This window comes from Gallus gallus, chromosome 1 (assembly GCF_016699485.2).
Source record: "Gallus gallus isolate bGalGal1 chromosome 1, bGalGal1.mat.broiler.GRCg7b, whole genome shotgun sequence".
In the NCBI taxonomy this organism is placed as follows: domain Eukaryota; kingdom Metazoa; phylum Chordata; class Aves; order Galliformes; family Phasianidae; genus Gallus; species Gallus gallus.
In genome coordinates, this window is record NC_052532.1 from 79,060,637 (window position 1) to 79,084,897 (window position 24,261).

At 38.9% G+C, this 24,261-nt stretch overlaps 1 protein-coding gene across 7 annotated transcripts in view; it reads left to right on the forward strand.

Moving 5' to 3' along the window:
- Positions 1-609: 609 nt before the first annotated feature.
- Positions 610-24,261, forward strand: part of SPAG17 (sperm associated antigen 17) — a 91,844-nt gene continuing 68,192 nt past the window's right edge. For 6 of the 7 annotated variants that reach the window (XR_005862869.2, XM_040707087.2, XM_040707088.2 and 3 more), the window contains exons 1-5: positions 610-761; positions 7,887-8,027; positions 8,319-8,378; positions 21,763-21,891; positions 23,658-23,859. Coding sequence is in view for 6 of the 7 variants with exons in the window: in XM_040707087.2 (XP_040563021.1) it covers positions 648-761; positions 7,887-8,027; positions 8,319-8,378; positions 21,763-21,891; positions 23,658-23,859 (646 nt within the window). In the remaining variant the exon portion in view is untranslated. Of the gene's footprint in view, positions 762-7,883; positions 8,028-8,318; positions 8,379-21,762; positions 21,892-23,657; positions 23,860-24,261 lie in introns of all 7 variants that reach the window. The other variant, XM_040707107.2, reaches the window with a different exon arrangement.

Below are 24,261 nucleotides of genomic sequence, written 5' to 3' on the forward strand. Positions count from 1 at the left end.
TAAGGCTCCTGCAAAATTAAAATAGATGATTTGGAGGCTCCAAGCAATGCTGGTCGGTACAGCCGGCTGGGGGAAGGGCACCATGTGGTTTGGGATATTTTCACCAAATGTTAAATCACACAGAATATTTCACTCGTCTCCACTGTGAGATCACGACATGACTCCTCTGTAATGAATTCTTTATCTTGGCAGCTCTCCTGCTTTCTCCAGACCGTGCCTCCCTCTCCCCTCCGGGTCCCTGTGCCGGCACATCTGGCAGCGCTCAGCCGGTGATTTTGGCCTGGGACAACCACACCTGTGCCCAGGGGCTCAGCACAGCTCGAGGGGAGAGGGCCGTGGCTAAAATCCCCCTCCAGCCCCACTGCTCGCATCCAACCCCACGCCCTGTTCGCGGGCACAAAATGGCGGCTCGAAGCGCAGCACCTCGGTTCTGTGCTGTGTATGCTGCGCATGCTGCGCAGGCTATAGCCTACAGCCCCACGAAAGGCCCCACCGCGCCCTCGGGCCCATCAGCGGGCAGCACAGGCCTATGGGGCTTGAAGGGCTGCGGGCCCGGTTGCCGCAGCGACGGCGAGGCTGCAAGCCGCGGTCACGCGGGAACCGGTCGTCGGGGCGACGCGTGAGGTCTGCCCGCTGCCGGCACCGCCATGGCCCCCAAGCGGGCCAAGGCCGGCGGGGCGGCCGCCGCCGCCGCCGCTTCCTCCGCGGGGACCGCAGCGAAGAGCTGGGAGGCTGAGCTGGTGTCCGCCCCGCTGGAGGAGGTGAAGGCGAAGGGCGGCCGAGGGGGGCCTGGCGCTGCCGGGGCGAGGGACGTTCGGCGGGGGCCGCGGGTCGTGCGGGGCTCCCCGCGTCCACCTCCGGAAGCGGCCCCCGGTACGGGCACGGCCCAGCCGCCCGCTCTCCTATCCCCGGTTCGGGCGCCAAGTTTCGACTCGGAGTGAACTTTTTATAAACTGCTGAACAACGGGGTTTCGTGGAGGTGCTGACACAGCATTAACTCCCGCGTTGAAAATGGGAGGCTGTAATTTTCCTGCGTTAGCGTGAGCAGCTAAAAGACACTTCCCCCCCCCCCCCCCCCCCCCCCCCCCCACTTCTTTTGCTTTTGAACCACATGTGAGGGTCTAAAGGCGTATTTGGGTTTCCAGGTTCTATGTATAAGCAGTGTCATTCTAATAAATCTCGACTTGCAAGAAAGAAATCTGGTTCCAAAATAGCGCAGCAGTTTTGCAAACAATAATATTTCTCTAGCATGTGTTTATCTAGCACCACTTCTGCAAGTGAGACAGATGATTTCCACGGGCCCCTTGTTTGGGGGTTCCTGTTGTGCCTCATTTGAAGGCCCAGGGTAATTTTTGTTGGGTTTTTTTGACTTGTTTTTTCATAATGTGCTATCGCTTCTCGTAAGCGTGAAGACTTCAGAGTTCTGTTATTAAATTGGCCGGTCAGTTTTCCAGAAATGCCTCTGATTCCAAAACGTCTCCCAAAAGTACTTAACTGGCATTCATTTTTTCATTCAGTAGTCACCACCTTGTACAAGTTTAGCCAAACAGAATCATTGTTTGCACTAAGTGCTGCTTGTCTGGGTCTCTTGCTTCCCTTCTTCCTCCCCCTTCAGAATGTTCATTTTCAAAAGTGCTTGAGCCCTTTCTTGCTGTCAGATCCCATCCTTACTCTGTACATCCCCAAAAGCCTGAGAAAGGGGTGGAGGTTCCCCCTCCATACCCTTCTCAGCTCCTGGCTGTTTTCCTGGGCTTGCTAGCAAGGTGCCAATTAGCGAAATTTTGTTTTTATGGTGGTGTTTATTGTGGCTGTGGATATTGTCCAGTGAACTCACTGAACAAAGTGCTCTGTTTATTCTGCTGCTTCTATCTGTAATTTATTATACTTGTTGAATATAAACCGTTATATTGAAGTATTTTAAAAGGTAGGAAATAAATGCTCAAAATTTAGGAAATACCAGAATTAGGGATTATTCAGGACCACACATTGAGGCAGATGGAAAGAAATGTTGAATGTATTCACTGAATGGAGTCAGAATCCTGTTGGAAGAAAGTATGTGATCACCTAATTAAGGATTATTGTAATGCCTGTACCCAAGGGAGCTTAATTAAGATTCCTTGGTTCCTTAATGCTGATACTGTCCGTGTGTTTTATGTACCAGTTAAACTAATTCCATTTTCTCTGTCTTGCTGCTGGCAGGCAGAGCCTTGGGGTCAATTTGAGCTCAAGCTTCTGTGGTGCTGGGCAACTGCTAAAACTCCCTGTTGGAGGGCAATTCTTACCCAGTTCTGATTATCCGGGGTGGAGACAGACATAGTCTGTTTTAGCTGTCAGATGCTCTTCAGAGCTTCAGTGTTTGGGATTCCCAGATGTGCGTATACTTGATGTAAATGATTGTGCTTTGTAAAAGCATACCTTTGAAGTATGTGTGCCTGTGCTGCCAAATTTTTGTTTCTTCCTCTTGAACATGGAGAGAACTGATTTTCTTACTTAATCATATAAGGTGTTTTTTTTTTATGAAGGGATAAAAATGATCTTTCTAATCAAACCTCGCTCAGCAAGTAGTCTAAGCTCAGTATCGTCTTCTCCCCCTGCCCACCTCAGCAATCTTACAGCATATAGCATTTAAACTTAAATACGTAAAGGTCAGAAACTGAAAGCAGCCTTTTATAGAAAGTGTTGAGCTATTTTAATTACAGGTGTCACCAACCACACTGTGCAAAATTATTTCTTACATCGTGTGTGATATACCGTATGAAGCTGAAAATATCTGGGAGATGACAGGAACTCCTGCCAATTAAATACATTTCTCTCCTGGTAAATCACGTATAATGAAGTTTAATATCTCTTATCAATTTAGAGAATATTCTTTCCTTTTAGTGGAGTCAGAGGGAATTTACTAGAAGTGGTTTTGTATTGTACCAGATAAGCTTAGCAATGAAATTTCACATTTTGATGTGTGTTTATGACTTACTTACAATATTTTATTAGCCTGATCTTGTGAAAAGAAGTCATTTCACATGTGGTGTTAACATGGAGGGTTATGGAGGTTCTGCTAACCAAAATATGATTTAACTGGTATTTACTAACCAAATAATGGCTTTTTCTTAAACACACTGTGAAAACTGGCAAACAGACAACATAAAAGCGTGTACAGAGGAAATACGGATTGTTGCAGAGCCTCACGTTGTAGTTTATGTACAGCTTTTGTTTCTAACGAACTCTGCAGAACATGGAGCTGCAAGTTGAGTTTGTCTTCATACGTTTATCAAGGTAATTTGACTGGGTTAGTTGCAAAATTAAATCACAACATATAAACTAAGATGCCCAGGTTTACATTTGTCATGCTTTAAGTAGATCCAGGGCTATATTTGCTAGGTGAAAAGTGAATTCTGAGCAAATACAGCTCTGATATATTTATTCTATGCCCTTATTAGGTGCTATAACTGAGCATAGCAGCTGGAAGCCACATTCTGCTCTGATTTCCCATCTGTACCGTTTCTCCCACTTTATCATCATTTTAAGGCCTGAAAATTGAACTGAATCTAGACCTTGTAAAACCATTGAGAACATTCTGAATAGGATGGCTCAACTTTTGATCTCTATTCATTCTGCTTGCTCTTTGGAGAGAAACTGAATGTTCAGTTGAATTGTGTTGCACTGTAACCTGCAGTCATGCAGCAAAAGCCCAAGCTCCTAAAACCAGAATCCAGTAGTAACCTGGGTAGGTGTCAGTCAGCAGGTAATGAAAATGGACTTGAAGTTATCTTAACACTGGTTAAGATATGCCCTGCGCACAGGGCTGCAAAATTGCTGATGAGCCACTTGTCCCACTAATTCCTGCTTTATTTACTGGTTTACAAGCTCACTCATTGCTGAAAACAAAATATGCTAAAGGTGATGTCTTCCCAAGCGTTCATAAATCACTAATAAATCTCGCTGTTTCTAGGGCCATACTTAAAAATGAAGAGGTTACAGAAGTCTTGCCTTTCAATGCTCAAATATTTGGAGTTTTAAGCTTTCAAATGTTTCCCCTTAGCAATTAGAGTTACATTTGAGATTACGATGTAAAGAAATGAACCTACTAGTTGTGGCCCTTCGGGGGAAAAAAAACACGCACAAAAGAAATGAAAAAAAAACACCCCTTTAAATACCACAAGAATAAATGGCAATGAAAACTGGCAGATACAGATGAGACAACTGTTTGATGCTTTTTCTAGCAAAAGAAACCTAGAAACCAGTACTGCGAGTGTAGCCGATGCATCTGATTTGTTCAAATGTCTTCCCTAAAGCTGCTGCTCTTCTATGACTAGGAAATGAAGCAGAGAGCACAAGATGTTTAAAATGGAAAGAAAGCTGCTTGTGTGGAGTTTTGGGAGTTAGGTGGATCTTGCTGGGACTGGAGCTTCTTCAGCAGGAGGGCATACAAGCTTCCCCTATAGATCATCATTTCTGAGAGATGCTGACTTGTTTCAAGTCTTGACATGGTCAAGTGTTTTGAAATGAGGGATGCAGAATCATTTGTGACAATGACCGTCTTCCAGTCAGAGTGATCCTACCCATGCTGGAACGTGTCTCAAATTGCATGGAAGATATTCAGTTACCAATGTCACATTTCCCGTTATTATCATTCAGTTTTGTACCAGTGCTGTTGATTCTCTGGGCTGTCTGCTATCTCTGTTTCACTCATCTCCACTGACAGTCAGTAGTGCTTCTGCTGTTCCCCTAGTGGCAGCGTCCCCAGACTGTCTCTGTGCTTTTCCTCTACTTGTTGCATGATTTTCTCTGTCCTATACTTTAAGCTCAGTACCTCATTTGAGGTAACCCTGGGGTCATTAATCTATGCTCCCTCAGAACCTTTCTTAGGTCTCTCTTCTACAATAACATTTGAAAGAATCGGACTGAGTAGAGCAGCAGTTGTACGTTGAGGGAGAAAATGTTTTAAAAGTAACTGTATACATTTTATTACTTTTCCTTCTCAGTTTTATGTTGTGATTTTAGGTGGTGAGCTGTAGAAGCAGGGTCTGTTTCTTCTCTGTCCTTTCAGAGCCTTGAACATTAAGGGTACTGTTACAGTATTGATAATATAAGGACAATGTTGCAAAAAATAATAAATTTAAGGTCAGAAGAAAGGCAGTCAGTTGAACACCATAAGCTATGTACTAATGCTGCATGTTCTCTGTCCTCATTGACCTCAGTTGCTGTTACGATCATTCCGCTTTACTGGAAAATGAACCTCAGGGGCTTCAAAATCAGTCAGCGTAGCAATAGATGGCATGCTATTAGTGACTGGGAATTCTGCATCATTATTCCCTGCTCAAGGTTGTGTAGCTATTCCTGGTATTTATCTAGCTCCTGTTCCCAGGTGTTGTGCCTTTTGTATAAAGGGGATATATTTCTGATTCATATTCTAGCTAAAGTGGGATAGGCGCTGTTCTGTGGAGAAGCTCTTTGAAGCACAAAATTAATGGAGGGGAAAAGAGATGTGAGTGGTGTCAAGGGGATACCTTTTGGTGAATCCCTGAAAATGTTTTGTTTGGATAAATCTGAAGGTTTTTCGGGTAATTCATTTTCACAAGCTGGACTTAGATGTTTTGCAGTGGTGCTATGAGCTCTGAAGGTGGCCACCTCAGTAGAAATCAGGAAATGTTTATTCTTTGCTTCAAATGCCTCCCTGAGGAACGGAGAAGTGTTGCAAAGAAAAAAGTCCAATTACTCACACATAAGCCAAGTGCCTGGGAAAATATTAGAGGTGCTAGGAATTGGGCAAGGAATCTGAGAGTTGAGAAAGCTGGCAGTGAAGTCAGGTATTGAAGTTGGGGACTAACTGCACAGGAAGACTGAGGAGAAGATGATGTTAGGGATCAGGGATGCAAGTACAGGATGTGAGAAGGATTTGGAGAAGTTATGGCACTCTGGAAAGGAACAGAGAGTAGAACTGGAAGAAGTGAGATAGCAACAGTTGTGGGGCAAGGGTGCAAAGGTCAAGAAGAGTCGGAGCTATGTGGCAGACAGGTTTCACAGACATCACTGTTACAGGGTGATGTTAGTTCTAAGCAGATGTAATTTCTGGGTACCAAGATACCAGTGTGTTCTAAGGAGAAAGAGAGCACTGTCTGTGCTGTTGGCCTGTCTGTGTGACACTGCACTTAATTCCCCTCTTGGCGGCCTGTGTTAAGGAGAACATGTTGGTGATTAGTTGCTCCGTTAACTCACCTCACATCTGGATGGTCCTTCTCAAGGCTCCAACATCGCTCATGGTGCTGACACGAGAGGGTCATTCAATCACAACAGTTAGCACTTCTGGAAGTGCAATATTCTGGAATATAGTGCGTTTGCCCACAAGTATGGGCATCCAAATGCTCTCTGTTCAAAGAAAGCAGCTGTACAATGACAAATTTAACTTCAATTCAGATTGACTGCAACTTCTGTACATGTTTTGATGATAATGTTAAAATATTGAGTTTGTTCACATACCCGTAGCTATCTTGACAACTTTAGGCAGGGTGAGCTATCGGTATTCCCCAGCTCTTTAGAAAGGGGAAGAAGGAGTTGAGTGGACCTAACTCAGTCTCCACATGAACGACTGATGGAGAGCTGAGCTGCCAGCAGTGCTGCAGCTGTTGCCACTTCTCCAGTGAGCAGTGTCACCACTGCAAGGTGGCTGGACACTTCTCCATTGCAAAGATTTAGGGTAAACTTTTTTTATTCAGGTATGAGAAGGAACAGATGAAGAATAGTGTTGTACAACTGGAAAAAGAGAGACTCATCTTTTTATCACATTCATTCTTTATTTATTTATTCATTTATTTTGAAAGGTTCTTTCCCTGGCTTTACTATATACTCAGGTTTTGTTCTTCTGTTCTGCAAGCATGCGTGTATGCATTGTATGTGATACATGAATATGAAAATATTTTCATAAATATCCTAAACTATTAACTTCTCTTAAATTTGGCTCTAGCGTGATGTACACTGACTAACATGTAAGTCTGCTTAGCCTGCTTCTGTTCAGTATGACATTGTCTTTGGACCACCTAGGTCTCGCTGAAGCTCTTTCCATGTTGACCTTAATGAAGTTTTATTAATATCCTTGCAGTTTAAGCATGCACGTGTGCAATAGAATATATAGAACATGGTGCATCTTGAGGTGTGGAAAACACAACTCCTAGATGTGTTTCTGGTTCAGGTGCCACCAGTTCAGGTGTCACTGATGCTGATAAAGAAGGCTGGAGAGAGCTATAGATGTGTTGCAGATGGCCACTCACTTTCTGAAGGGGATTCCAGTAGGTTGGAGTAAAAGAAGTGGAGAAGTTTTGCTTAAATGACCCATTTTGGACAAAATTTATCTTTTTTCAAAATACTTAGTGGAAAAAAAGGTAAGAATGCACGAATAGACAGACCCTCATATAACATGCAAACAAATTTTTAGAAAATGGTATCCAGTATCAACAGTTTCTCTTTTCCTGGATGAGGAAGCTGGATTTTTTTTTTCATTTTTCCAGAGCAAGTAGTTAATGCCAACAGTATAAATGCATACATTTCAATTCTACCTCCTTTTTGATTACCAGACTCTCAAATCTGCAAATGACATGCAGAAGTTATTTCACCTTTGTTCAATGCTGACGCAGAATCTGCCTGTAAGGTGTTTTAGTATTATTGGGCTCTTGCTTTTTCCACAGCATAATGCTGCCACCTGATGGCAGAAATAATTGGAACGAACCAGTACGTGCTTTTACAGGTTGTACTCTTTATTGTTGTGTGTTTCGTATGGTAATGAATGTGTTAAAGAGAGTAATTATCTCTACATGCTCACTCATTGAAACTGCAGAGAAGCTATATTGTGTGCTCATGTTCTAATGCATTAAATATTTTCTTTTGGAAAGTAGGATGATTGGAAGCCTAGCATCGCTTTTGTGGTGGGGGCCAAAATTGAGGATGAAATTCACACACAGGCCTTGTCCCTTGCTGTGCAGCTGCCACTGCGGAAGCTCTTCAGCGTGGTAACACGTGAAGATATCTTCAGACAGGTACTCCAAGAAAGGAACGTTTGATAACGAACCAAATCCTAATTGGATCACTCTGGAAATTTTTAAAGTTACACTACTTCATAGGAGTTAAAAATGGAAGTAGGGACGCTTACTACGTGAGTTGGTTTGCTCCCTGTGAGTGTTGAAGTCTTCTTCAGGCTTTTCTTCAAGGAGCTCATCAAAGCTCCCTCCCTAAGGATCTTTAAGATGATTTACAATAGGCAATAATAAGTAAAATAATTTGTTTAAAATTAAAATCTGATCACAGCAGAATGCTTTATTTCCTTGCAGATCGCAGAATCTGGAAGTCAAAAGGGGAAAAAGGTTAAGGATGTGCCTATGTTCTATGAGGTAAGTTAAAACATATTGCAAAGCGCTCTTACACTGAGGTAATTACAGCTGTGTAATTATATTATATATACCAGAGTAAGTGCAATTCTACTGGGTATGTCTGGTATAGTCACTCAGCTTAGTTTAGATATTTAACTGCTTTCTTTCTCTGATACCAACATATTTCTGTTGGACTACCAATTAGGTGAGAATCAAGATACCTTTTTAGAGATATTAGTTTTATTGAGAGTATGTTACGTGGTCTTATTTTATGGTAAAAATTACGGAAAGATATTAGACTCTGCTCTCCCAGATGCTCACAGTAATTTAGAGACTTATACCTTCATTTATTGGCATGCAAGCCCATAAACGAAACACCAGCTCTGTGTGCTAGTATCCATTATAATCTCAGTTTGATGTTAAATTCTAACCTGATTCGTCAAGTGGGGTATATCATTGGGGTTGGGAGTCATGCTTAGTACAAAGAGGACTTCCTTCTCCCTACCTTGTTAATGTTTTACGTACAGCTTGTGAGAGGCTATAAAATTCTGTGATTAATTAGAAGATTGTTTAAAATTTTCTCAGGTAGAGTTTTATGGCCCTACAGACCTGGAACATAAAGAATTTTGGATCCCTCTAAAAAGATCTTGTTTGCATTTTAGTTCTGAAATGACTAATAAACTTTTTATATGTCTCGGGTTTTGGTGGACTTTATAACAGCTCTTTTTAGTTGCAGTCTGCTTTTCAGTAATGCCAGACTACTATCTGAACAAGTCCCTTTGGAATTATTTACCACTGACATGACCGTGAATTTTATGCAATTAACCCTCTTCGTTTAGCACCAGCCTCCCAGGCAAACCCACCTTTATATTACCTGGGGTGTAAAACCCCTTCAGTCCTACTGAAGGAAAGATTTTGAAGTCTGGTTCTAAGCAGAAGCTTTGTATGATACCTGTATTTAATTACTAAGAGCAATTTTCCTTGTGAAGTGGATACTTATTAAATTCCAGCTGTCAGTGCTGTATCTCATTAGCTACTTACTTTATTCCTCAAAGACATTTTTTTCGTCCTTTCCTTTAAGAGAGAATATAAAATGCCTGTTCTGACCTTTTGCTTGGACTCAGTTTCCTTTCTGGCTGTAGCAAATTAGAAGATTGATCATGTTGCCACAAGCATCAAGATCCTGCCTCTCTGGGCAGAAATTTGCTCCTGAGTGTGCACTTCAAGTCCATGTACAGTCTGTGCATTCAAAGCTTTTGCTGCAATAGGAATAAACAAGTATGAGGTTAGCACAGAGCTGTGAAATGCTCTTCTGAGAGGAGCATTTCTGACCCTGCTGCATACAGTTCTTCTCTGTTGTGGGATTCAACACACTTGAGGAACATGTACATCCCACAGGTGCATATTCATTTCTAGTGATACGGTAAATAAAATTACTAAACCATGAATGATCTTTGAATATAGCAAGTATGCATGTGAGTGAATTTGGGACTGGTGACTCATGCATATTAATGTGTCTGTTAATGATATTAACAGCAACATCATTACCCATGTCGTTGCTCTTGCAAATTGTGTCTGCTCAGATGTTGGGTGTTATAATAAGTTCCGGTGTAGCAGTCTGCAGTGCCTGCTTTAAGTCAAGAAACGTTAACAAACTGTTGTGTTGGTGTATTGCAAGCTAGATGTATATCATAGTAAAGCAATTCCTTTCGTCTATTCTAAATTATTTCCCTTCAGGGCTTTTAACATCTCAGTGTGTTTCATTTCATATAACTCTTATTGTACAAATTGAACAAGATAATGGCAGGGATTATGAATGTATAGCTAAAAGATTTCCAAATCCAGGCGACTTTACTGTCTAACTGCTTTTCTACCTCTGAAGTGACATGAGGAGGAGTAGAAGCCCTGATTTGTAATTTATTGCTATTTCCAGCACTTAATTAAATGATGCTAGGCTAATTATCTCATAAAGATGCCATAGGGTTTTTTTTTTGTTTGTTTGTTTTTGTATGGAAAGAAAAACATTAAATTTACTGTAAAATATCAACAGATTTCATATTGAGTCAGGTGTATTTATCATATATAGATTTTCTATCAGACAAGACCCAAAGCTGTATTTTGAATAAAACATATGTATTATATATGCAAGGTATGTATCTTCTATTGTTTATGTACCTGGTTGTTTTGTAAGTTTTCTGTTAGGGTGGGTAATGTTATATGTAATTACAGTGCTTTACCACTACAAAACATGAGACTGTGTTTCAGTTTCTATATATTGATTTTTGAAAATCTTTTCAAGCCTAAATTTTCCATACTGGCTTTCTTCATCACACTATTTTTAATTACTTTTTCCTGGAAAATTCTGGTGAGATTGAGTTCAAGGGCTATATGTATGGAAAGATTTATTTCCCTTGCAGCATTTGTTTTCCAGCTTTGTCATACTCATAAGGGCAGGGTTAGGAATGTTGTCTTCACATTACTCAGGAAATCTCGAGAAGGATTCTCATCACATACACAGAAGGGAATAACCTGGAGCTGGAGAGTTACCATGGTGAGAAAAGATTTTAAAAGAAGATGGAACCGCATGCGGCCCCTGAGTGTGAGAAGACTGGAAATAGATAGCAGGGTTGCTGCAAATAAACAACTGAATAATTGACATGGCCATGAGAGGGAGGGCACGGGAGAGTGAGAGATGTGAAACGGTTTTGTAGTTCTCTCAGACAAGCTCAGATGCCTGAGATGAAGGATCATAGAAAGATGAAGTAGGTAGGTAGAGATGAGAGCTGTTTTGTTTGGAGGTATGTCCCAGAATGCTGCCTTCACAATGCACCCTTTTTCTGGTGAAGCCTTGTAACAGCAGCACTCTTTCCTACTCTGCTTGGACTTATCTCCAGGACAAGCTAGCCTGGGAATCCTATGTAGCCAAAAAGACTGGATTGCAATTAAAAATGTAAGTCTTTATTCCACTACATATAAAGAATTAATATACTAACTCTGCTATCTCACAACAGAATTAATCGCTCCTAGCTACCACTGTCAAACTGGAAAATATCATCAAAACAGGGGCCAAACCCAAATTCTAGCCCTTTCTCATGCCAGAATGCTGTGCAACTGAGGCAAAATTAATCATCTATAACTGTTTCTCAGCTCCTAATCACTAATTAGTTAGCTAACTCTACTGATGTCTTTGGGGGATGATGGGAGGCAGTGTGAACAGCACAGAATGCTCTCTAGAAATCCTCACTAGACTTACGATTCCTTAAGGACTGGTATAAGTGAATGCAAGATAGAAAATCTCTTAGGCATGAAGTAGTCTCTTATGCAAGAGTAATTTCATCTTCTGCTTTAAAAAGATGTAGGTTATAATGCCCTTTCTGCAGAAAAGATGAACATAAGCCGTGAGAAGGGGTCATTAGAAAGTGCAGTAAAGTCTGTGATAGCAGCAAATCCAAATCCATAGGTTTCAGGGATTAAGAGGAGAATATGTTTAGAGAAGGCATTTGAATCAGAAAGGAAAAGATTAATGGACTATTTGGGCTTTGGGCTTCAAATGTAGTGGAAGTGTTTGGGGTAGTTGAAATGAAAGTTTCCTGTAAATTATATTTTTTTCCCCCTTCCTATGCTCTGTCTTTAATTATGCCTTTTTTTCTTCCCCTCCATCTTTCCTTCCGCTGATAGACATGGGACTTTGAAAGGAAGATTTTCCTTCTCTCTTCATCACTAGTAAAACTGATTCAAAGCTGTTTGTTCTTCTCAGTAAACTTGAGAACTGCTGGATAGTTAGAAGCATAGTACTTTAGGTTTACGCTTTTCTGGTTTATACTATTCTAGCTTATAAGATCATTTAAATAGGAGTTGTGTCACTTCTCTAGGAGTTGGATAGCTAAATTTCTGGTCAAGAGTGAAAATTTCAAGCTTGTTTTTCAATTGTAAATATGATGTATTTTCCCAAAAGATCATAGTGAATGTTACATAAATACATAAATAAACACATATATGCAAAATATGATACCTAGTTTGTTTCAACTGTTCTTTTTTAGTGAGAAAAGCTACTGACAAAAAAAAATTGTTAACACTATAGACCAAGAGTTGGATTTTTTTATTAATACAGCTGTCACCAGTTTGTTTCACGCTGTGTGAAATAAATAGATAGATAGATTTGATTGGTAGAAGTGATTATTCTGACCTGCACCATTGGTCTCAGTTTTTGTTGTTTTTTTTTTTAATGTCTTAAAACTTTTAAAATCAAGATCAGATTTTTTTTTTTTCTAAATGATTAACTACAACCAAGAATCTATTATAACTTAATTTCTTTCAGGGAAAACCTTTCCTGATAAAAGTTGCTTCTAGTTTCAGTGTAAACGCATGCTTCAGTGTATAAAAGTCATGCTTACTAGATCAATTGAAATCTTGCAATTAATCTTCTCATTGTAAAAAATCTGAAATTCAGTTCACATTGTCCCTAACTTTTTCTTTAGCAGTGTGTAATAAACTCCTTCATGTTTTTCAGTTCTTGAGTGATTTCTGTGAATCTTTGTAAAGAATACAATAAACTAGTTTTATTTCATTGTGGAGTTAATGGTTTTGTTGGATACATATCAAATACAAATGTAACATAATCCATGTAATCCTATTTGATAGCTCAATGTAGATGAGTCTGAAGTTTGTAGTTGTTGTCTTGGTAACTGCTTTACACTGAGAACAAATTTTAAATCAAATGGTTCGCCATTGACCAATGAGTCCTTCCCATAGTTACCACTTTTCATGTTCTCTGTCTTGTAAATTTGGTTTGTTTTCTTTGTTCTAAGATGCATCTCTTGTAATTTACAAAGTCAAATTGTATTGCTTTCTCATGTTATGCTATGTTAGCCAAATAGCTTTGCATGAATGAGTTTTCCACTACGTTATTTGTAATTCCTATCTTTATTGTGTCTTCCAGAACTCCTATCATTGAAGACTTCGTCTTTTCCTGAATAATTTACAATATTTTAAATAGAATAGTCTTAATATGTTGATAATAATTATTTTGGAAGTTAGTCCCAGGTTTTGTTGAACCAAAGCCGAATGTTGTAGTACGTAGTATGTAACTTGCATGTCACAGGAACTGTTAATATTTAAACAGAAGAGAATATATTGATTACAAGAAGAGAATATATTGATTATAAATTTTTATCATTGGCTGAACACAAACCCTGTTCTGCACAGCAAATGGTTCTTGTACAAAATCTGATTTTTATTGTACCTTGTTACTTACAGAGAAGGAGTATCAACTCAGATACCTCACACTTCAGGACTGATAGAAGCAGAAAACGTGCCAGTTTTATTGTTTGAGTGAAGATACATAACAGCGAACCCATATTGACAGACATAGACAGGCACATAGAGATATCTACCTAGTTGTGCAGTTTCATAAAATAACCCAAAGAGACCCCCAAATCAAACCTTCTACTGATAAGTATAGTATGCACAGTTTTCCTGTCAAAATCCAGTTAAATTGAATGTTTGCATGTAAATCTTAATTAGTGCATGTTTTGTAAAGCTCATTTTTTAGGACTAAAAGTTTAGTGATTAGAAACAGAATCTTGCCTTGCTTTAAAATTATTTATAGGGTGCATGTTTTTTGTTTAGGTTTTTGTTGTTTTTTTGTTGTTTTTTCCCCTAAGTCTGTGCTGTCAGAATCCTTGGGAATTTGTGTAATGTTAACAGTACTTCTTGCCTTAGTAACTTCAGGATCGAGAGGACCCTTGAGTGTTCCAGGTGTAAGTGAAACTGTTTCCCATCCTATCACTTCTAACTCAGGATATGTTCCCTAAAATATTAAGATCTCCTGTAGGACAGTAAAAATTGAACAAGCTGAAATGGAGCAAACTGAATGAAGTCTGGCAGAAAATGATGGATTTAAACCAGTCTTACTTCAGGCATTTCTGTGGATTATTTTTTTGCTGGGAATGTGTGGAATATAGATTTATATGGTAAGGGTTGCTGCAGGTAAGACTATTTGAAGTAATTGTTGGTGGTATCACGGTGTCCACAATAAAGAAAAGGTCCACTTAGGAAGGGAACTCAGCATGTAGTTCCTGGAATAGGTGCTATTATTGTATTATGAAAGTTTTCATATATGCACATATATGTGTGTGTGTGCTGACGTGCATAAATAGTCAAAGCTGTCTTATTCTAATACTCCCTAACTTCAATGGCATGAGTTGCATTCAGGAATTCAAAACAATTTTTGTGTCCTCTCTACAGTAGATCCTAAATACCTCATGCCTTTCTATGTTTTTTCCCTTTATGTCCCTTTTTTCTGCTCTCTGTCTCTAACAATATTTTCACTGAAGAAGAAGGGAGAAAAGAACGAAAACAAAACAGGGGCACTAGGAAAAAGGGTATGCATTTATATTGCCTAAAGGATATTACAGTAAAGTTATAGCATAGAAAAACTGAGCTACTGGTTTTATTGTGTCATGTTTGGATTGTTTGTTGTTTTTAATTTAATGTAATAGGGCTAATGATGCCATACCTCTGGTGAAAAAGTGGTATGGATCTCTTATGATGCTATCCTGAATGAAGTAGCCTCATATATCAGACAGATCTTGCTTTTGAGAGGGTAGAAATGAAAATCAACATCTTCAGCCCATTGGCCTCTGCCCTTATAACAATTCTCACTGTTCTCTGTAGTGATTCTTTCTATGAACTCTTTTGTCACCCATTAGAGTCCTGTCCCTAATTGCATTCATGATTCCACATCTCCCTTTTAGTTGTACAGTTTTCTACCTTACTACCATAAGTATTTTTGCAATCTAACAGCCTAGAGTACCTCTGTAACATTATATGCTCCTTGTGCTTAATTCTTGCTGCATAAAGTTGATATATGTAATTCTCTTTAACTTGGATTTTACATCAGATTAATAACTCCATGTGGAAACAAAACTCTTTATGTTGCCGACATAATACTTGTGACTAGGAGTATTTTTATCCAAGAAGGCATAAGCTCTTGTGGCATCTGATGGAGAGCAAAGATTGATTAGTAGCCAGGATATGTGTTACTGAAGAAGCAAGTTTCAGAAATAACACAAGTAAGGAGTATTGTTATGGATCCCTTTTGGTTTCATCAGAACACCATCAGAAAGGTTAAGATCAAGAGTAGGTTTTCTCGAAAGTAGAGATAGTCATTCTAAAATGTAGCCTTCAAAGTCAAAAGATGAATGTGATTAGAATTTATTTTGTAGTAAGAGTTAGATTTTGTTTTCTTTCCACTGTAGAACAAAAAATACATCAAAAAGTGATCGTAAAATGGAATAGTTCTCAAGAGCCAGAACTTTTTGCACACATGTCATTGTTTTGTTGAGGATGTTTGATAGTAGAAATCACTTGAACAGTCATGCTGACTAGTCAGAAGGATAAAAGAGTTTAATTTTAATTTGAAGGCCAGTACAGAGCAAAACAAATACTGCAATCTTAAGTGTTAGAATAGAATAGAATAGAACTGTTCTCAGGTGAGCCTTTGTCAAGTGCAATTGTGTGAATGAGAGTTAACAGAATTTTATTGCAGGTGCACTTTGTCTTTATACTGTATAGGTATACATGCTCAAGAGATTATTGGGAGTTTTCATTAAATGAAGATGCCCTTTATAGAGGTGCTAGGGCCAGGGAATGGTAGGGATCTTTAGGTCCTGCTGCAGGTACTAGCCTCTCAGTGGTTTTCAGCTCACCTGTTGCCAAGCACCTACAAGTTTAATAGTGTTTCCAACGTGAATGAAAGTTGGTATAAAATTTTTTGGTGTGTTGTTGAAGTGTGTGTGTAACTAAGCAGTAATGTCTGTAGCAATGTCATCCTTGAACTGGTAGACCCTCTGGAAAAGGAAGTGCTGTTTTGTTTTGTTGCCTTCAAAATACCAGGTGACTATAAGGGATTAATAAAGGGTCATGATTCTCAAGTAGAGTAAAGAACCACAGAATCTGATGTCACTGAAGGAAAAAAAGAAGTGCCGAAGGCCCATTGCAAGTATGGACCTCAGTGGAAAGGTGCTGCTGAGGAGTTTTGTGGTGCCAAGCCCATAAGGCCATTGGTACTTCCTGTCTCACAGGTTGTTAGGTTTCACAGGAAACTGGCAACTAGACAAGGTCTGCCAGCACAAGGGTTGATGAGACAACTTTGCTGCTTAAATCTTTTTGTTCCTCATCTTATTCGGTTCTATCCCTTGCCAGATACAGTATCAGAGAAACATGGCTTCAGCTCTGTTAAGTTCACTGTGTGAATCCATTTGGCTGAAGTTAGTAGAAAGAATGTGCTTCTCAGAAACCCAAAATATTCTGCTCCTCAACAAGATTTGCTGAGTACATTTATACCACTGCAATGTAAATGTTTCAAGATTTGATCATAGCAATATATCTCTTCTTCTGAAAACATATCACAGCAGACTGGTATATCTTCTCTGTTTAGAGAGCTTTGATTTCTTTAGTTGTTCCTCAGGAATTACTTAAATACCATTTCATCTCTCTCTGTCCAGTTAGAGTGTTAAAACTGAACAGGTATTAAAGGCTCGTATGAGAGAATCTTTATTTTCCATGAAGCTCATCTTTGCTGAGATAGCAATGCTCACGATTAATCCTTTTGGTCACTGGATATTCTCATCATATTTTGTAATTCCTTCGAGCAGTTAGGTTTGGTAGCAGTTAGGTGTCCAGGAACGCATTGGAAGTATATGTCGTAGATGGTTAGAGCTGTTGTATGAGATCTTTAATAAGGCCAAAGCTAAAAGTCATCCTAATTTTTATGTAATATATTTCCTCCTTTATAGTTAATTTGTGTTATTCAACTGTTTGTATTTCCCTTAAAACATTGACTGTTTGTAATAGTAAGACACACATGCACTGTACATATATGTCTTAGAAAGTTCTCCTCCTGTATTGCTTAGATTAAACCTGCTAAGATGTCCTGTGGAAAAGGACTTGGGATTAATGGTGGATGAAAAGCTTGATGCAAGCAAACACCATGTGCTTGCAGCCTGGAAGGCCAACGGTATCATGGGCTGCATCAAAAGAGGGTTGGCCAGCAGGGAGAGGGAGGTCATTGTCCACCTCTACTCTGCAGTACTGTGTCAAGATCTGGGACCCCCAGCACAAGAAAGAGGTGGAGCTGTTGGAGAGGGTCCAGAAGAGGACATGAAGATGATCAGAGGGCTGCAGCACCTCTTCTGTGAAGAAAGACAGAGGAAGCTGGGCTTGTTCAGCCTGGAGAAGAGACTCCAAGGAGACATTATGGTCTTTTTGAGAGTTAAAGCGAGCCTGCAGGAAAGCTGGGTAAGGACTCCTTATCAGTGAGTGTAGTGATAGGACAAGAGGGAATGTCACTAAACTAAAAGTGGGGAGATTTAGATTAAATATATGGAATAAATTTTTTACTCAGAGGGTAGTGATACAGACTGCCCAGAGAAACTGTGGATGCCCCATCCCTGGAGGTGTTCAAGTCCAGGTTGAATGGAGCCCTGGGCAGCCTGATCTGATGGGAGGTGTTCCTGCCCATGGTGCTCTTCCAGCCCAACCTGTTTTGTGATTCTGTGATTCTGGTTTGGCTTAAGTTATTCAGTCTACCTAGTGGATACATAAGCTCTATATAGAGCTCTTTTCAGATACACACTTGATGTACTGATTTAGATGATCCTTGAGCTCAGTTTGAATTGTGAGTCATTAATTCACCAGTGAAGGACGATGACTAAACAAGTAATCTTTTGACATCGTAATTGGAAAGACTTTCTGACAAGCAAAACTGAAACAAGGGAACAGTCTGACAGTACAGGCTGAAATACCTTTCAACAAACTGCAGGTGCGATCTCAAACGCTTTCTCAGTTAGCTCAAGGCCTTTCTGGTATTTTTTCAAAATGATATTATATTATGCTGCTGTAAATGAAATGACATCACCAGATTCAGAAATATTTAATGCTGTGCATACATATGTCTTCTTTGGACAGAAGAAGTTTTTCAGGATGGCATGCAGCTTTCATTCCATAGTCTGGCTTGAAAGCTTCTAACAAAAGATTCTCACAACACAGCACCACGCTAATCTGATGGCAGACTGTTATAAGTGAAGATTGCTTATTTTTCCTTCTTTCATTAGCTTGCTCAAAAAATACATATTTGAACAGTAAAAAGTGTCTTCATTGGTATATGTAATCCATATAGCCTCTTGACTCTTCTGTTATAGATAGCTTACCAGCTTCAAACTGACTTGCGCCGTTGTATTGCGAAGGAACCGTTATGTTTCTGGTAGGAACTGTTATGTATGTGAATCTGACATATATGTGATGTCTTTAATTTCTTAGTTTCAAGAACAGGAGGGAAGATGGAGCTCTAGAAAGTTTATCTTGGATGTAGGATAACTAGAGTAACTAGTGGCAAGTAAAGCTTGCTAAATGACAAAACTGTGAAAATTGGTAATTCAGTATATCACTTTAAGTGGTTTTCTGATTATGATGTAGCAGCCACAGTGGATCTGAAAAGGTTATACTGAAAAGGAGGCAATTTAAAGAAAAAAGAAGGCTCAAACTTTAAATGTTTTCCAAACATGTAAAACCTGCCTTCAATCTCAGTGGCATCAGCATATGCCAGTGGTATAGTATCACCTACAAGCACGCATGAAATGTTTGAGTGGCTTGAAATACATGCCCTTTGCACCAGGCAGCTAAGTCTCTGCATGGTTCATACTGCCACCATATGAGATCAAATACTGCATCACTGCAGCCTTTCTGCACTTCACAAAAGTGACCCCTGCTGTGTGAGGAATGCTAAGTTTCCTCTTCCTTTAAAGGAAAAGAGGCTCTACCTAACTGAATTTGTCTGTCCAAGTTTCCATGGTTTCTTACATAAGGAAAAGGTCACCACTGGCAGGATAAACTATAGCCAATCTGAAATGAATCCACCTCATAGTATCCCAGAAGATTCTTTCTGTACTCTTACCAAGTCTTTGTCTCCAGCTTTTTGTTATTGAGGCTCTGTGGATTCTTAGTTGTTTGTGCCAGGTGCCTGAATAATTCACAGGGCCACAAATAAAGAAAACGTGCATGCGTGTAATAAATTCTTTTATCTACTCTGTGAATTGATCTATGTTCTATCCTTAAACTAGCAGTGATGGATTGTTTTTTATTTCCTTAGGCATGTTGCAGATTTCACATTGCTATATGAAAAACTGATTACTTTCTTTTTATTGCCAAACGTTGGATGCTTATTTTATCTCTGTCTTATTTGTCTGACCTCACTCCACAGTAGTAGAACGTACTCCTGTGAAAGTGAGTTTGGTCTATACCTTTCTAACACGTCACGTAAAAATAAAAATTGTCGTTCCCAATTGTTGGAACTTGTTAGAGTTGTCCAAACTCTATAATGAACTGGACATGTCTCTTAATTTCTGCGTTATCTGTCTACAAGATAGGAAAAGTCATGATGCGTTTCATCTAACTGATAAAGTGCTTTGAGCTTCTCAGGAGAAATGGATTGTAAGAGTCTATGCATTCCTTCCTTCTTCCATGAACAATAAATCAGCAACTGCCATCAAGCTGGGTTACTATATATACTTTTCAGGAATCCTTCCAGAATCCCTCCATTTCCTCTACATTGTGCATCAAGAAATGTGCATCTCATCTAGATTAGGCAGTTGAGAAGCATGTCTTTGCATAAGCTGTGAACACCATTTATGCAAAATATATATATATATATATGAGAATTTTTTTTCTCTAAGGGAAATTAATGTGATATTTCTAGTAAACTTTCTTTCAGAGCTTAGATTTTCTCTAGCTAGTTTAAGTTACACTTTTTTGTTGGAATGGCTTGAAGCTTTTAGGGTGACTAGAGTCTGTGAAATTTTTTAAGTCTGCTCTTAACATGTCATTGGTTTTCTGCCATGACTCTGAAGTCACTAGGAATCTTTCCAGAAGCCTTCTATGGTTGATTTGTTGAGATAGTGACCAGTAACTATTCTTACTCATACTGCAACAGATGTAAAACAAAACTGAGCTTTACCATAATGTGTTTTCTTAGATGTGTGCTAAGGAGATTACCAGATTTATTAGTGTTGGAGTGGGAGGAGTATTCGGTGGTGGAAGGTTATAAATACAGATATTTTGTTTTGTTTGCCTGTTACGTGATCCAGAAAAACCTAAGTTATACCAGACTTTCTTTCTCCTGTTTCGTTTTCATTTGTATGAAGCAGTCATTTGGCCTATAATAGTCTGAATTCCATTCTGGCTTTGTTTTATTCAAACAAGCATTTTTAATGGCTGTACTTACTTAGCCAGGTCTTACTTGAAAAGTGAAAATTTCTAAGCTGGGTAAGAAACTGAAAGCTCAAAGCTAATGGTGTTGTTTGCATTAGACAAGACACAGTTCAATGAGATGCAGTGTGCACCTTCATTGTCTGAATGTTAGCAAGCAAAATTGACACCATATGTGCTCAACTGTAATTGCTCCAAGAGGGGAAAAGAGAAACATGTCAGAACATTTGAGTAACACCTAATTCAGCCCATGGTTATAAATAATGCTGATGGCTGCTTAAAAACAAAAGTAGGAAAATATTATGGTTATATTATTCCTCAACAGCGCTTCCTACATAGGTGAACTTTATTACAGAGACAACACAAGTGAAAAGAAACGTATAAGAACTTTTTATGATATTTTTTATGTTATTTTATTTTTTTCGCAGTAAATAAAGTGGTTATGAGGCTCCAAGGAAAACAGCCCAGATGTTAGTGTGTTGTACAAAATTTAGTGGAAACAAGCTGTAAAAAACATAGTCATAAAACAGCCTGTCAATGCCACACATCTGGACAATGCAGCTGTATGTTCCCGCTGCTGTCATCACCCTAAGAAAACTCAATAGCCTTATTTCACCCCAATTAGGCTGCATACCAACAGAATCAGCATTACACAGGGAGGGGGTATATTTTCACCGGGACAGACCCTCTCAAATTCCCTTCAAGAAGTTTGTATCTTTCATTTGAGGCTAATGCCTCAGACACCAGTCACTTCGTAAATGGTATTCAAAATAATACCCTCTGATTTCGTGTCTGTTAAATACGTTTTAATTTATAATAAGGAGTTGCTTAATGTTGCTTCTTTGTTTTTTAAAAATATATATAATTGGCAGTGAAAACTGTGTATCTGTTGACTCATACATAAATCATGGAAGTTTTCTAAGATCTGCTATTTTATAGCATTTATAACCTCATTTGAGGTTTTTGGACATAAAGAATAGCTATGTATCATACGGATTTGTTGTTTTTTTGGAACGTGTGGCCATTTTGAGCCACACCTTGTACAATGTGAAGTAACACCCCATCATTTCTGCATGTGAAATAAGTCAAATGCAATATTAAAACCATAGAAGTAATAGTTATTTTTATTTTTTCTCTGCAGGTAGTAGAAGTAGCCAAAGCCATTTTGGATAGTGGAGAAGAAATTCCTGTAACACTGACTGGAAAGCTATTGAAATTTCAACTGCTTTGCATTAAACAGAAGGATCTTCAGAGAAGGGCCTCTGAAAAGGTACCGCAGTATGCCTTAGGGAGATTTCTTAATTAACTTTATGAAGTTACTTTAACTCGGGAACTATTTGCATAAATTCAGCTTTCTCCTCATGCCTTACTTCCTGTAAACGTGATTGGAAAAAAAATGTAAACAGAAATTTATTTAGATTTTTGGAAGAAGCTCCCAACTACTCATATGCAGTTGAGATAGGGAAAAGAATAGAATTATTTGCTTGAGTAAAAAGGAGTAATGCAGTATCTCAATCTTAGGACCAAGAGATGATAGAGCTATAAACTATGTATCATCATTGTCCTTTTTCTGGAGTGCCCTGAACTGGCTTCCACACATCTTCTAGGGCTGTCCCTAGTAGCTCCAAGACTGCCTTAGTCAGCCTGCTTAAGTGTTCTATGACAGGAATTTCAGTAGGCTTGCATAGAATCACTGTGACATTGAGAGGAAAAGGAAAAGGTCCTCAAAAGAGGCTTTTACTTCCTGAAGTACTAAGGGCAACTAGTGCTCTTTGTGGGAATCTTGACAAATTCTAATGTATATTTCTGCTTTCTTGAGGCTTAACTGCATAAAGTTATTCAGGTGCAATAAACAAAGCTGATTGTAGCACTGTGGTCTGATGATTGTATCAACTGTTTTGATATGTTAACCAGCTTAGAATTCAAAGTCATAATATCAAAACCTTCCTGTTGAGATGTCCAAAGTGGAGTAAATCTGAAAGTAAATAGTCGAAACTGATCAGGATCACCATACCACAGCACAGACAATTTTAAGAGTCGTTGAAGACATTCCTAAGTGATACAAAAAGGGAATGTGTAACGAAGGGAAGGAAGGAAAAGATTTTCAGCTCTGATTTCAGATTGAACTAAACACAACTGCTGCAGCTGGAAAGCTTGGTTCTCCAGCTGGGTATGGGAAGGACAGTTGTGTAGAATAAACTGACCTATCTAATTTGCATGGAAAGATTTTTTTCATTGATTTAATAGCATTTAAAGTGACACAAGTGGAATGCTGGCAGTAATTAAGATTAGTAACTTTTTAGTGTATTTAAAAAACTTTATAAAACTGAAATGTCATTCTTACATAGATAGTTCATAGTCGTGATGCTGGATAGAAGTATAGTGTTTTTCTTGCTCTTACAGCACCTCCCTTTACCTTAATGTATTTGGATTATTTAAATGTTTTACTTGATCTAAGCTCCTTAGGTGTATAATGTGAGACTTTAGGTCACTATCACCATCTTTATTCATTCTTTACTCTCAAATTACTGAGTAAACTTAAACGTTGGAGGTTTTATTTGAAAATAATGAGAATGGCTAAGTAATATCCTGTGTGAAATGAGCACAAGGCTGTTGGTTCTTGTTTATAGTAGACAGATACTTACATCAAAGACAAAATAGCGCTGGTACTATTTTACACCTTACTCAAGTGTTAACAGAGATGCTAAAGGCTTAACAGAAATTGAATTTTGGTCTGATTTCACTTCAGGCCAGGGAAGGTTTCTGACTGCAGGTACTGTAGTGACAGTAACCGAAGGACAGTGATTCTTCACTCATCCTTCTGCCGTTATCCACGTTATTAATGTGGACTCTTAACACTATAATTTATTGAGAATGTAATAAACTAAATGATGTGTTTACGAAGAATAAAACTTCACTACAGCATTATAACTCTGAAAAGGAAAAGTATTCAAATAAATAAATCGATTTTATAGCACTCTGCCCTTTGTTCTTCACAAAGGCTACAATGACAACTTAGTTTCTCTATCTTGTCAGGCTGAAGAGCAAAAAAAGGAAAAGAATGGAGGGAAAGAGAAAGGCAAACCTCTTGGCAAGGAGAAACCCCCTAGTGCCAAGGCAACTGAGAAAGAAAGAAAAGGAAAAAAGACAGAAACAGCCCCTCCAGTGCCAGATACAGTTAAAAAAAATACCCAATTGAAGCGACGAGGAGAAAAGGAAGAGGAATACACATACATTGGTATGTAAAACTGCAGATATGCTTCTGACAAACTTGCTAAAAAAATTTAAAACTAGCTTCTCATTCAGTCCTTCCTTTCTGTTCCGTGTTGAAAGGTATGTTTGGCAACGTTAAAGCATTGCCACTTTGCATTTGAAGAGGGCACTGTGCTTTGCTTAGAAGTAAATGTCTAAGTAAAAAGGGTAATGTCTAAGAAAAAAATACAGATGAGGTATATGTGGCACGTTGACATCAAAATGTTTTGACATGTCTAAGACTAAACTGAAGTGGATAGATAAAACATATCTTTACACAAAGTTTCAGAGTAACTAAATGCATTTGTCAGTATCCAAAGGCAGCTTTCTCTTTGTATTAATAAAGGAACACAGAGCTGTCCACCACTGTTTGGAGGTGAAGCCAAAT